Source organism: Carlito syrichta, unplaced genomic scaffold (assembly GCF_000164805.1).
Source record: "Carlito syrichta isolate Samal-C Ts95f unplaced genomic scaffold, Tarsius_syrichta-2.0.1 Scaffold309173, whole genome shotgun sequence".
In the NCBI taxonomy this organism is placed as follows: domain Eukaryota; kingdom Metazoa; phylum Chordata; class Mammalia; order Primates; family Tarsiidae; genus Carlito; species Carlito syrichta.
Genome location: NW_007253269.1, coordinates 88,699 through 102,053, shown reverse-complemented (window position 1 = coordinate 102,053; position 13,355 = coordinate 88,699). Strand labels below are relative to the sequence as shown.

General features: G+C 61.1%; 2 protein-coding genes across 2 annotated transcripts in view; one reads left to right on the top strand and one right to left on the bottom strand.

Moving 5' to 3' along the window:
* The window catches only part of CCM2 (CCM2 scaffolding protein), a 46,010-nt gene extending 39,980 nt beyond the window's left edge, over positions 1–6,030 (top strand). Inside the window, exons 7-10 of the mRNA XM_008066876.2 lie at positions 2,271–2,328; positions 2,971–3,109; positions 3,864–4,002; positions 5,338–6,030. Of these exons, the coding sequence (XP_008065067.2) occupies positions 2,271–2,328; positions 2,971–3,109; positions 3,864–4,002; positions 5,338–5,618 (617 nt within the window). The 3' untranslated portion in view covers positions 5,619–6,030. The remainder of the gene's footprint in view (positions 1–2,270; positions 2,329–2,970; positions 3,110–3,863; positions 4,003–5,337) is intronic.
* A 1,815-nt stretch (positions 6,031–7,845) lies between these two features.
* NACAD (NAC alpha domain containing) lies at positions 7,846–12,875 on the bottom strand. The gene is made up of 8 exons (XM_021717011.1): positions 12,839–12,875; positions 9,415–12,363; positions 9,086–9,198; positions 8,933–9,004; positions 8,501–8,647; positions 8,267–8,410; positions 8,047–8,169; positions 7,846–7,933 (listed from the first exon to the last, which is right to left on the bottom strand). Exons 1-8 carry the CDS (start codon positions 12,873–12,875, stop codon positions 7,919–7,921), a joined length of 3,600 nt encoding a protein of 1,199 aa, XP_021572686.1. The 3' UTR covers positions 7,846–7,918.
* Positions 12,876–13,355: the final 480 nt, after the last annotated feature.

The window sequence follows — 13,355 nt, the reverse complement described above, 5'->3', positions numbered from 1 at the left end:
GGAGCCCAGCAGGTCGAGGCTGCGGTGGCCGGGAGGGGCCACTGCACTCCAGTCTGGGTGACAGAGTGAGACTCCAACTCAAAAAAAAAAGAAGATATCGGACACAGTGTGGCTTATTGCCTGCAATTTTTTTCTTTTTATGGAGTTAAGTCTCAGCCCTTCCCTCGCCCCAGTAATTCACACGCCAGCCAAGAGGTAAAAGAGTCAAGCTTTGGAGAATTCTGTACCCGGGGTGAGGGCTGGTCCTCAGTGCTCCTCCCTGTCCTGCCGCTGGTGCTGAAGCCCCTCTCAGGTTGAAGCCCTGTGTGGACACCGCCTGCAGATGCGGGAGTCACTGAGTGCTCAAGTATGTGCTCCGTCTCATTTAGTCTTTGATGACCCAGTGAGATAGCTGTGATCTTTACCCCTGTTTTAGAGATGGGGAAGTTGTGGCTTGAAGGTTAACAGTTTGTCCAGGGTAACATACTGCATGAGCAGCAGGTGGTTTATTGAGGTGGAGTTAGACATTCAGTTTTAGTGTCATTGGTTTGGCCCTTGTGCGTTAAAATTCCCAATTATGTCTTTTCTCTTTGTTACTGAAAAGTATATAAATCAGAAGGGTACAGTTGAATGAGTTTTCACAAAGTAAGCACACAGTGTGACACCACTACTGGGGGCTGCTCAAGTGGGCTTCTTCCTCTGCCAGCCTTTCCCCAGACCTCCGTGTAGGATCCGCATGTCACACACATTACACACACACACACACACACACACACACACACACACACACACACACACACGTATGCTTGCATGTGCATTCTCTGCTTGCCTTGGGTCTTTGCTTGCTGTATTAGTTTTCTCTACGGCTGCTGTAACATCACCAAAATTTAGCGACTTAAACAGCACAGATACATTGTCTTATGATTCCTCAGGTTAGAGCCCAGTGTGTGTCCAAAAGGCTGGTTTCTTCCTGGAGGCTCCAGGGAAGGAGCCCTTTCCCTGCCTCTCCAGACCTAGCGGCGCCTCATGCCTCAGCTCACAGCCCTTCTTCCATCTTCATGACCAGCCATGTGGCTCCTTCCGTGGTCACATCTTCTCTGACTCTCAGCCTCCTCCACATTTCAGGACCCTTGTGGTCACATCGTGCCTACCCACGTAACCCGTGGCCAGCTCCCCAGTTCAGGGTCAGCTGATTCGCAACCTTCACCCCCTTGCTGTGTCTTTTGTAACTCATTCACACTTCTGGGGATTGGAATGTGGCCATCTTTGGGGCCATTATTCTGCCCGTCATACTGACCCTTGTTCCCACCGTCAGAAAAGTCCCCCTTTCCAGCCATGCCCATCCTTCTGCTCCCGTTTAAAGTCTTCTACTTTCCCTAAGACTCACCTGGCTTGCTCATAAAGCTTTTACTTGCTGCCTGTACTGCTGTTGAAATGTCCCTTTCCTCAGGTTTGGAGTAGTGAACCACTTTGTGTGTCACACAGCCCTCCCACCATTTGTTGAATGTTGCCCAGGTAGCTGCTCTGTGCCGGTCTGACGGTCTTGGATTCTGGGGGCTTCAACTGTGTCCAGGCTGGAGGTCAGACTGCCTGGTTCTGACTGTGGCTTCTGTTGTGTGACCTGGGCCAAGTTGCATAGCCTTTCTGACTCACAAGTGAGGATGGGGTCACACATGCCTGTGTTAAAGCAGGCAAAGCCCCTGAGACCCTGTCTGCCACGTAGTTGAATCCCTGAAGGCCACTTTTGTTGACTTTGACCATGGGTGAATTCTCCGTGGACTCATCCCCACCTCTATGCAATGTTCATTCAGTAGGATCCGCAGGAGAGGCGCCCTGCCCTGGGGGACACAGCACATTGCAGGGCTCAGGCAGCTTGATGATGGACTGCAGGGTCCCTGAAGGCCATTGTCTTCTTTTTTTTTGAGTTGGAGTCTCACTCTGTTGCTCAGACTGGAGTGCAGTGACCGCTCCTGGCCACCGCAGCCTCGACTTGCTGGGCTCCGGTGATCCTTCCGCCTCAGCCTTCTGAGTAGCCGGAACCGCAGGCACGCGCTACCACACCCGGCTGATGTTTTGATTTATTGTAGAGAGAGGTCTTGCTGCCCAGGCGGGTCTTGAACCCGTGGGCTCAGGCAATCCACTCACCTCAGCCTCCTAAAGGCGCGGGATTACAGGCTGAGCCACCAAGCCCAGCTGGCCATTGTCTTCTTAATGCAGCAGTAGGGCTGGCCGCAGAACGCCTCCCTCCGTGGACCTGAAAGTCATCCTGGTTTTCTACATCTTCCTTGCAGATGACTCTTCCACAAAGGTGGACATTAAGGAGGTCTATGAGGTGGAAGCCAGCACTTTGTGAGTACATGTGTCCCCGAGCCCTGGGGTGGGACAGCATCAAATGCGGGGCCAGCACCATAGACCTACTATGCCCCCACGGCGAGTGGCTGTGGTCTTCCCTGCTGCCCCCTGGTGGTAGGCTGTAGGGCGCTTGTCGTCCCTCTGGTTTTTCCCTGTCCTGCCCGGCTTTCTGTGGCCTCCAGAGTGACCTTGTAATAGGCTCATTGGATGGAGGTGCCCTCTGCCCAAACCGGCTGGGTCTCTGGCCTTCCAGCCCTTTCCCTGTCACTGCTCATGCCTCTGGTAGCTCAGCGCACGCTTGCCCTCCTTTCCTCCCCTCCCTCCCCTCCAGCTCCTGGCACCTCCCTGGGCAGCCTGTTCACGGAGCCACCCTCCAGGTCCGTCACCCCCAAACAGCAGTGCTGCCCTTGCGCTCCCCTTCTTCACACAGCCCCGCTGAAAGCCACACCCTTGGGGAGCCCAGGACCAGGCTGAGCTGACCACTCTGCCCGCCTGGCCAGCTCTCTTATCGCCATCCTCGTCTTCTGCTTACATTTCTCTGTTCAAGGGCAGGGACCACACACACCTGATACTCCCCAAAACGTGTGAGGGATGGAAGCATCAGAGAAGCCACTTGCCCACATGCACGTTCCTTTGCAGCTCCTTTCCTGACTCCGTGGACGCAGGTGGTGTGTCACCTTTGTCCTTTGACATACACGCATCGTCCCGTGGCAAGACTGTCAGCGAGAGCGAGCTGAGTGCCAGCGCCACCGAGCTGCTGCAGGACTACATGCTGACGGTAGACTGGGCACTGCCTGCGCGCTGGGCTGCTGGAGGCGGGGAATACCGAGGACAGGGTGTGGGGAGAGGAGGGGAGGAGGAGCATCGTGGGGGTGGGCCATGGCAAGCATGAGTGGGGCGCCCGAGCACACGGGTCGGGTTTGCTGACATCACTGCCTTTTCCCAGGGCAGTCTAGGAGAGCGTGAGTCGGGGCTGCTGTGACCATCACGGCTGAACCGCAGCCTGTGCCCGGGTTCTGGGGGAGGGGTGGGAACCATGCCTCCTGCAATGTCACGGGCGGCACTTTCTACCCCCTTTAAACTTTTGTCCTTGAAAACCATCTTCCTGATCTGCATGTGTTTATGCCCCACGGGCATCAGCCTTGGCTCTGAGCCCCAGGTTGCGACTTCCTGCCTTGCTGACTCAAGTCTGTGGACCTGCCAGGCACTCCCCTCCCTTCTGTACACTCCCAGGAGATGCTGGTATAATGACTCAGGAGAGTAGAGCTGCCCAGGTGCCTCTCTGTCCTCCAGGTGGCTCCCATGCCGGTCCTTACAGGACAGGGGCACACTGTGGGCGTCAGGACCCCACAGCCCACACAGCTGTGAAGCCAGAGGTGGCTGGTGTGTGTGTGGCAGGCACCTGCATGCATGGCTATGCCCCCCGTACCCGCTGTGGGTGCTCTGCCTGGGGCCATGGCTATGGCAGGAGCGGCCAGGCTGCTATCCTGGCCTGCCGCGCCTAGTCCGTGCCTGGCTCTGCTCTCTCGCAGCTGCGCACCAAGCTCTCGTCCCAGGAGATCCAGCAGTTTGCGGCGCTGCTGCATGAGTACCGCAACGGGGCCTCCATCCACGAGTTCTGCATCAACCTGCGGCAGCTCTACGGGGACAGCCGCAAGTTCCTGCTGCTTGGTGAGCGAACCCCGAGAGTTCATCGGGTCCTGGGCCTACCTGGGGAGGCTGAACCCTCCTGGGACCCCTGAGCGGGTGGGGTGGGGCTCCAACAGCAGCGATGGTTATCAGAATGAGGGCCCAAGGTTGGAGGATCTGCCAGGAACCGGGAGGACTTGTCCTGGGGTGGTGGAGGCCCCCAGCAGGTCTTTACTCTCCTGAGAGCCCTTGAGGTGAGCCAGCTGGGCCCTGCCAGGAAGCAGCAGAGGGTTCCCCAGGAGCAGGCCTGGGAGTGAGCAAAACTCTGTGACTCAAGGGAAGAAGGCTGGAGAGGAGTCAGGAAGGGAGGTGGGTTTGGGTGAGTGTATATGAGTTTACTGGGTAGAGAGGTGAAGATGCCATTCCAAAGTGGAAGGGCTAGCCTTTGCCAAGACTCCCAAAGAGCTCAGCACTTGAGGTCATAGTGACTGGAGGGCTGGGTGGTCTGGCTTGCCTTGGACAACTGGGACTTGGCCCCTCAATGTCTGCCCAGCAGATTTGGGTATCAGCTCCACACCTCTCAGGGACTGTCACTGAGCCGTGGTTTCCCCTTCTGTTGACACTTAGAGCACAGCAAGTTGCCAGTAACTAGTTGAAGCCTCCCTGGGCTAGTTGAAGGCGCCTGTGCCCCCTTACAAACCAAGGAAGGTGGATTTGTTACCCTCATACTAGCACGGCAAGTGTGGGCCACCTGACCAAGGCCCTCTGCTTATATAGGAGGATGAGACCTGGAGGCTGGGCAGCCTCTGTATATAGCAGTGGTTACCAGCACCCATCGCTTCTGTGCTGGTACCTGCAGCCCCTCCTGGCATGGGCTCTGCCTGCCCACCTGCGGCAAGGAGTAGTGGTTCTGAGGGAGACACTGGGCTTCCTGAGTGGGAGGGGGCCTTCTCAGTTGGGACAGTCATCCTGGGCTGGGCTGCAGCAGGGAAACAGTGGACGTTGGCATGAGACCTGTCTCTGAGGACTGCTTCAGTGTTCCTATCTGTACAACTGGGATTTGGACTGATAGAGAATGGGAGGAGGTTGAGGGCTCCTGCGCCCGTGCCTTGAGGCCAAGGAGGGGTGGGTGTGGCAGAGGCAGTCAGCTGTCCAGGGCCCGTCGTGCCTGTTAGAGTTAGGCTTTTAGCCAAGCCATCTGGCTCCAGGATGTGTGCTTTCAACCACGATGCTAGATGTGGTGAGCCTGGCATTAGGTCCCCCAGGCTGTGCACCCAGAGGCAGCTGTGGCCCTTTCAGGGAGCTCTAAGCCCAGGGAGCAGAGCTGAGTGGGTGGGGCCCCCCGGAGGTGCCGTGTTAGGTGTTGCATGTCTGCAGGTCTGAGGCCCTTCATCCCCGAGAAGGACAGCCAGCACTTCGAGAACTTCCTGGAGACCATTGGTGTGAAGGACGGCCGTGGCATCATCACGGACAGCTTTGGCAGGCACCGGCGGGCCCTGAGCACCACATCCAGCTCCACCACCAATGGGAACAGGGCCGCTGGCAGCTCTGACGACCGGTCAGCACCCTCAGAGGGGGACGAGTGGGACCGCATGATCTCGGACATCAGCAGTGACATCGAGGCGCTGGGCTGCAGCATGGACCAGGACTCAGCGTGACGGGCAGTGGGTGGGGGAGCACCCACACCTTGCGCACGGTTGTCCTAGACCTTCCTGGGAGGAGGCGCCCAGACCTGCATGTCAGCCCTTCCCACTGGCTGGGGCCGGGGAGGGCTCCGGGCACAAGTGGCCCCAGGTGGCCCAGGGCCTCTACTGTGAAGGAGCAGGGAGCTGCCAAGGGACACATGCCCCAGTGCTGGGTGGAAGACTGCCTCATCCACCAAGGCCCGGTCAAGCCCTGCTTCATGTCCCTGCTCGGGGAGGCCAGGCCGAGCTGGCAGGGAGGGCCGGTCCTGCCAGCCAGGCCCTTGGACAGCTGTCGATTTGCACATGACGTTCCTATTGTAACTCTCAGAGACCTTAAAAAGAAGTTTACTACAATGTGAATAATTTAATCTCTGGTTGCCAGGCATATTTCTGGTCCAATTGGGTGAAAGTCACAGGTGTCAGGAGGGATGTCCATTCTGGCCTCTGTCCCTGGGGCCACATCTGCCCTGCAATGTCTAGGGCTGGGCACAGTGGTCTCAGGTTTCAGGCCGAGGAGGCAGTGGGCTCTCGCGCCACAGGATGGACCTGATTTGGGTATTGACTGTGGACATGGGATAGGAGCAAGTGTCCCGGGGTGCCTCGTGGGTGGCGGGCAGTGTGTGACAGGTCGGGACACCTTGGTCTATGTCTTGTGCACTGAATCCTACGTTGACCCTGGTTTGCTCAGCCCACCCTGTGCCCCTCCCCCCCCGTTTGTGGGTGGTTTCCTCAGGAGCAGACCCTGCATTCCCATGCTGACCAGAGGCCCCATCCTTGAGACCTCATCAGCTTGGAACCCAGGGTCCAGGTCTTCAGAGACACTAACGTGCTCCTTTCCCACCTCTTCCCTTGTCCTGTCCCCAGTGAGCTTTTCCTCAAAGGCCCTGTTGCCCTTGGTCTTGCTTGTACCCTTTGGGCCCCCCACAAGCCTGCCTTGATGTGGGGAGTGGGGCAGGAGGTGAGCTGGGGTCAGGTTGTCCTGGGTCATTTCCCTCCACCGGAGAGTGCTGAGGCCTCTGAGGCCACCTCCAGAAAGCCCCCAGGATGAGGAGATGGGGTGGGGGCATGCCTTGGGGGCAGAGGAATTGCACCTCAGGCTTCAGAGCTCTTGTGGTCCAGCCTGGGACCGGAGGCAGAGCCCCCAGGCTCCATGGTCGTGCTCGTTGTGTCCAGGCCAATCCAGGATCCAGAGTGTCTCATGAGCCTTCCAGAACAGGGTCCTTGCTATCACAGCTTCAGGACACAAAGAGGCCTGGATACTGTTCTTTTGTTTTGAGTTAGGGTCTCACTCTGTTGCCCAGGCTGGAGTGCAGTGGTACCATTATGGCTCATTGCAGCCTTAAACTCTTAGGGCCAAGAGATCCTCCTGCCTCAGCCTCCCAAGTAGCTGGGACTACAGGTGCATGCCACCACACCCAGCTAATTTTTTATTTTTTTGTAGAGACGAGGTCTCACTATATTACCCAGACTGCTCTCAAACTGCTAGGCTCAAGCCGTCCTCCCACTTCGGCCTCCCAAAGTGCTGGGATTACAGGTGTAAACCACTCTGCCTTGCTTGACAGTGTTTTACAGAATTTTCTTTCTGTCCTGGATTGTCCAAGAGCTCCTCACTTATGGGACCCCAGGCTTAGCCAGGCCAGAGAAGGCAGAGAGGCTCTTTATTATTGGTGCTGCCTGTAGGTTTACGTGCAAATGGGCCTGCTCTGGAAGCATCAGGAGAGGCTGAGGACAGACTGCAGAGTCTCCTGGGCTCCAGCCCCCGTCAGAGCCCACCCTGTGCCCCAGTGGATCGCAGTGCCCCAACCCATGTCATATTCAGCCTTGTGTGGGTCTTCTGTGTCAAGTGTCACCAGGACTACATGCCTCCTGCTCCAAGGCCCCTGCACCGGCACGTTCCCCACGCCGCAGGTCACTGGTCTTTGCCAGCAGAAAGAGTGAAGGACATGAAGCAGAGGGCTGCTCTCAGCCGGGCTGGGCCTGAGGGGATGCCCGAGAGTGATGAGGGCCATCAGCCATCAATGAAGCAACGTCAGAGAATGATGGAGGGACGCCTAAGGGCGATGGGGGACGCCAGAGGGTTGTGAGAGAACATCAGAGGGCGATGGGACACTAGGGGGCCACGAGGGGGCACCAGAGGGCGATGAGGGGGGCATCGCGGGGGACGGGGGAGGCCAGAGGGCAGGGAGGAGACACCAGAGGGTGATGGTGGACACAGATTTATTGAGCAGCAGAGCTAGGGGGAGGGCAGGATGGACCCAGCTTCCAGTCAGTGGCTACATGGTCAGTTCCTGCAGAAAAGTGCAAAAGGGCCATGTTGAGGGACGTGCCCCCTCCCCCAGCAGGGCCTCCCTGAGGCCCTTGAGGACAGCTGGGGGAAGGGAGGGGACCAGCACTTGCTCACCATGATGGCGTTGACGATGTCGCTGTGGTTCTCTCTCAGGGCCCGCACGGCCTTGGCCCTGGACACGTTGGCCTGGGCCATCACCAGCTCGATGTCACGCAGCTCCAGCCCTGCCTCATCCACCTGGGATGGGGGAGCAGGGAGGTGGCTGGAGGTCACCGCCAGAGGCAGTGCCCTCCTGGCCCCCTCCCACTCGGGTCCTGGAGCCCCCAGCCCTCACCTCCTCCTCCTCCTCTTCCTCCTCCTCACACTCCAACCTGGCCCGGGGCCTGGGTGCTGACTCGGGGACAAGGACCGAGGGCTCTGAGGGCACCTTGAACTTCTCGGCTGCAGCCTTATGCACTTGCTGGGACAAGTCCTCAATCTGCAGTGGGTGAAAGCTGTGTCAGCAGAAACTGTCCCTCTCCCTCTCCTGCCCTCCCATTCCACCATGGTCTGAGAGGCAGGGACACACCTTGGCCTCACCAAAGACCACATAAGTGTCTGAGGCTGGGCTCTTGAAGACATCAGGCTTGGCGATGACAAAGAGGATGTTCTTGGACTTCTGGATGGTGATCCTGGTGACTCCCTGAATCTGCCGCAAGCCCAGCTTTGACATTGCCTGTGGGCAGAGGGCAGAGAGGGGTCAGAGAGGCAGCACAGTGCCCCAAACGGCAAAGCTCCGCTGCCACTTTCCTCTGGCCTGGGGTGGGGGTCTCTCCCAGTGTGCAGAAGGGAGCGGCCTCAGTCTGTAAGGCCTCAGGTGTTTAGGGGAAGGGTGCAGGTTACTGGTGTTGACCCAAAGGGCCCTGAGGGATGGCATTTCATTAGCCCTGGGGTGTGAGAGGTCTTGGTAAGGACGTTCCCGTTTGCAGTCCTGGGGCCCCAGGGGACGCCACCAGCCCACCTTTCGGGCCTTTTTCTCGCTGCGACTCTGCTTGGCTTTGGCGATGGTCTCCTCGCTGCCGCTTGTCAGGGCCTGGGGAAAGGCGGGGGCTGAGCATGCGGGGGTGGGGAGTGCAGCCCCCCCGGAGGCCCGCCCCCTCCCCTGGACCAGCACCTGGGCTGGGCACTGCGCGGTCTGAGGAGCCGAGCTGTCCTGCTCGTCCAGCTCGGCCGACGACTCCCCGTGGCTGTCTGAGTGGTGGCCGGAGCCCGGGGCCCGCGGTGAGTCTGGAGAAGGGGAGGCGTGAGGAGGACCTGGGGCCCACGGTGAGTCTGGAGAAGGGTGGCGGCTCGGGCCAGAGGAAGCAGTGCCGGGTCCCCACAATGGGGCGTGGGGTCTGGACCGGCCGCTGTGGCAGGCCTCCAGCCCAGGCCAGCAGTGCCAGACCTGGGGAGGAGTCCAGCCGGCCCAGCCGTGGGGCCCCACCCCCAGCTCGTCCTCACCTTCCTCCAGGCTGTCCTCGTCCTCTGGCTGCTCCGGGGCTGGGAGCCCTTGAGGGCCGGCTGGGCTTCGAGGGCCAGAGTGAGGAGGCACTTGGCAGGGGAGAGAGATCCGCAAGGCCAGGTCTTTGGCATCCCTGGGGACTGCCTTGGGGCTGAGGAGGGGCGAGTGGGGCGAGAGGCCGACCTGCTGCCCAGCCCCTGGCGGCTGCGTGGTTCCTGAGATGGCAGCGGCTGGCTGGGCTCCTGCCTGGGGCAGCGGGAGGCCCGGAGCGCCTTGTGGCTCTTTGTCCCGCACGGGGTCTTCCCAGGGACCCTGGCACAGGCAGAGGCCGGGGAACTCCTGCAGGAGCGGGGCTGCCCCAGCAAGAACACCAGGGGTAGAGGAGTCAGGGCCCAGGGGCTTGTCCTGGAGTGTGCTGGGCAGGGCCGGAGCAGGGTTTTCTGGGGGCAGTGGCAAGGAGGGGCCGAGCACACGGGGTGCCACCTGGAGCTGCTCAGCCCCGCCCAGGCTCAGCACAGGATCCAGCCACTGGGCGGGTGGTGCAGGCTCTCCAGGGCAGGAGCCCGGGCAGGCCTCTGCAGCGACTGTCGTGGGAAGCCTGGGCCCCAGGATGACCTCACTGCTCGGGCCCCCTCCCTCCTTGGCTGGGCTCAGGGGTGATGCCCGGCCAGCCCTGGGGCAGGAAGCAGGTTGCCTCTGGGGAATCTCCCCTGCACCTTGGGGTGCTGACCCGGGTCCATGTCCCTGTGCTGGTGGCTCCAGGCCTCCTCCCCTCTGGTTCTCAGCCCCCAGCGCCTCCTTTGCGGGTGAGTGGGGCTCAGTCCCATCACCTGTGTGCCCTTGGGCTTCCAGACAAGCTTCCCTCTTGGGCACAGAAAGGCCCTCGGCGGCTCCTTCCTCCCTGGAACCAGAGGCAGACTCTGGAAGATCAGAAGCCTCCATGCCTACGGTGGGGCCTGCATCTTCCTGGGAAGCCCGAGGCGTCCCAGCGTCTACTGCTGGCTCTTGGTCATCCTGCTGAACCTGGTCCAAAGCGGGAGGCTCTGGGGCTCCAGGGAGCACTACATCCCTCTCCTCGGGTGCTGGCCTCAGTCCTAAGGCCACACCTACTTCCTGCTGGGCCGTGGAGGCCACGGGCTCAGTCCCTGGGGCGCAGCCTGCTTCTTCTGTCTGCAGGGCCTGAGAGGGGGCCGCAGCCACCACGGGCTCCCGGCCTGGGGAGGGGCTTGTGACTTGCAGGGACAGAGGCGCTGTCATAGCAGGGTCCTGGGGCAAAGCGAGACTGTCTTCAGCCTGCTGGGGCACCGGGGTGCCTGCAGCCACAGGCTTCGGGCCTGAGGGGAGGTGTGGCCCTGCTTCTTCCTTTGAGTTCTGAGGCGAGTCTGGATGCAGCGTGAGGCTTGCTTCCTCCTGCAGAGTTGGAGGCATTTCTGCAGCGACAGGCTCCTTGCCTAGAACATGGAGTGTGCCCCCTGGGGAGGACGGAGGCGCTGCCCCTGCCGCAGGCGCCTGTCCAGCTTCCTTCTCCCCGGCCTGAGGGGTCATGTCGGTAGCAGCCTCCACCCGGGGGCCTGGGGCTGCCTGCACAGTGGGAGGGGTCACAGTGGCAGCGGGCTCCTGGCCTGAAGCAGGGCCCTCCTCCGCTATGTCCGCCGTCGAGTTCGGGCTTTGGGCGAGCGGAGCCTCTCCTCTTCCTTCCGAGACCTGAACCTGCGGCCCCGCGGCCCCAGCAGCACGCTCCTCCGTCTTCTGGACGCTGTCCTGAAGCAGCGTGGGCTGGGCATGGGGCTCCCCGCTGTACAGCCTCTCGTCGTCTGCCCCCGCGTAGGAGGCCGAGTCCGAGTCGGAGGAGGCCGCCGAGGTGTCGTCCCGGAAGGCGAAGGCCTCGTCCATGCCCTCCGTGATGGACAGGTCGGACAGCGACTGCAGGAAGGAGGCCGACGTGCTGTCCTCCTCACTCTCCCCGGCCAGGTCCCCCTCTGGGCCAGAGCCCGAGGCTGCCTCCTCCTCCTCCTCTTCCTCTTCTGGGGGCCGAGGCGTCACCTCCACTGCCTCCACCTGGAAGATGAGGCTGCCCCGGAAGGGCAGGAGGGCTGCAGGAATCATCGGGTCATTGGCCAGGAAGTCCAGGTCAAAGAAGTGGCCCTCCTGGCCCCAGGAGGAGCTGCTGTCTGCAGAGAAGCTGGACTCAGGGGACGGGGCCCCCAGGGGCCCAGCGGGGCGCAGCTCTTGCTCATCTGCGACGGACCCCGGGGGAGACAAGCCCCAGCCCGAGGGGAAGTCCAGCCCTTCAGCTGGGGCCAGCAGGCCGAGCGAGCAGGAGGGTGACGAGGCCCAGCTGTCCCCGTCAGCCGTGATGTAGGAGCCCGAGGGTGAGGCGGGGGGCGAGTCCAGCAGCTCATCCAGCAGCTCAACCTCCGGGTCCCAGGCGTCCCTGGGGGGCCCTCGGCCAGGGGCCAGGGCGTAGGTGGTCTTGGGGGGGCTGGAGGGAGGCGTGAAGTAGGAGTCAAGGTCTGGGGGAGGGGAAGGCACAGAAGGCTCGCCCTGAGAATACAACTCGGGGGGTGGGCTCGGGCTTACGTGCCCACCCTCCTGGTCCCTGAGCACCGGCCGGGCTGCCCTGGGCCACGGAAGGGCCTGGCACGTCTCCTCGCCCATCACAATCCGGGGCTCCAGGGTGGCCGGGAGAGGAGCCTCGGGGGGCCGAGCCTGGGGGCGCAGGCCCTCGGGGAGGAGTGCTGGGCTTGGGCCACCCTCCGCTGGGTCTGCCCAGGCTGAGGGGGTCCCACCCGGCCCCGCATCCCAGCTGGCACCCTCGGGCTGGGGCCGGGCACCCGGCTTGCTGGGCAGGAACTTGAGGGCCAGCGGGCTGGGCCCCGGAGTCAGGGCACAGGACTCCTGCCCGTCCTCTCTCAGGATGGTGGCAGCAGCCGCATCGCAAGAAAGATCTGTGGAGACAGAGAAGACACAAGGCTCCCTGGACACCGCTCCCAGGCAGAGGCCAGGCAGGGGAGGTAGATTTCTGCAGAAAAGGGCTCAGAGGAGGGGCAGCCAAGGGAGGCAGGAGAGAAAAGGTGGCCTGGACTGTGACAGGGAGAATCTCCAGGAGTTTTGGCGGGCAGAGACAGGTTGATGGCGGCTTTGTGGAGAGGGGTGCTGGCAGGTATAAAGGAATCTTCCCGGCAGCTTGTTTCAGGGACACTTCAGCAAAGGTGCAACGAGTATTTCTATGTCCTTTCAGAGACTGCCTTGCTGCTTCTGTTCCACATACTCAGTGTGGTTCAGCTGGGCTTGGTAGGAGAGGTAAGTGATGAAATCCACCAGGTGGCACCAGCCCCTTCCCACGACCTCCTGACAGACACACCTGGTGAGACAGGCATCATCCCTTCGCTGTCACCGCAAAACGGGCCCACAGTGTCTCACATCTGCCGAAAGCAGGGGTCTCGCTCCTCTGGCTCATCCTTCTCCTTCCTACTTTTGCTCCCTACGCTTGAGGTCGGGGTTTCAGCAGGGTTCTCCCCCAGTCCCGCCCCACTCCTGTGGCCTGAGAGAAGGGAAGCCAGAGCCACTGCACAAAGCCAAGTTTCTGGAGAACAGAGATGAAGTGTTCAGTGGAGGCCGAGTCAGAGCACCCCCAGAAGGGCAGTGGCGGGCAGGAGCGGCGACCATGGAGCTCAGCAAGTGCCCAGGACGGCTCTGGGAGGGCCAGCAGCAGCCTCTGGCCGAATCCTCTCCATGGTGGCAGTCGTCCCATGGACTGAGAGCTCCTGTCCTGCCCTGTGGCCCTTCTCTGGGTCCCATGGTGCCTCCCCCAATGCCTCTTGGCAAGGCTTCACTGTGAGGAGGCCACAGGTGCTCAGTAAACCTCTGCGGGTTGGGGAGGGGCCACACACACAGAGTGTGGGTCAGAAAGGACTCAGTGGCTCAGGAAGATGGAAGA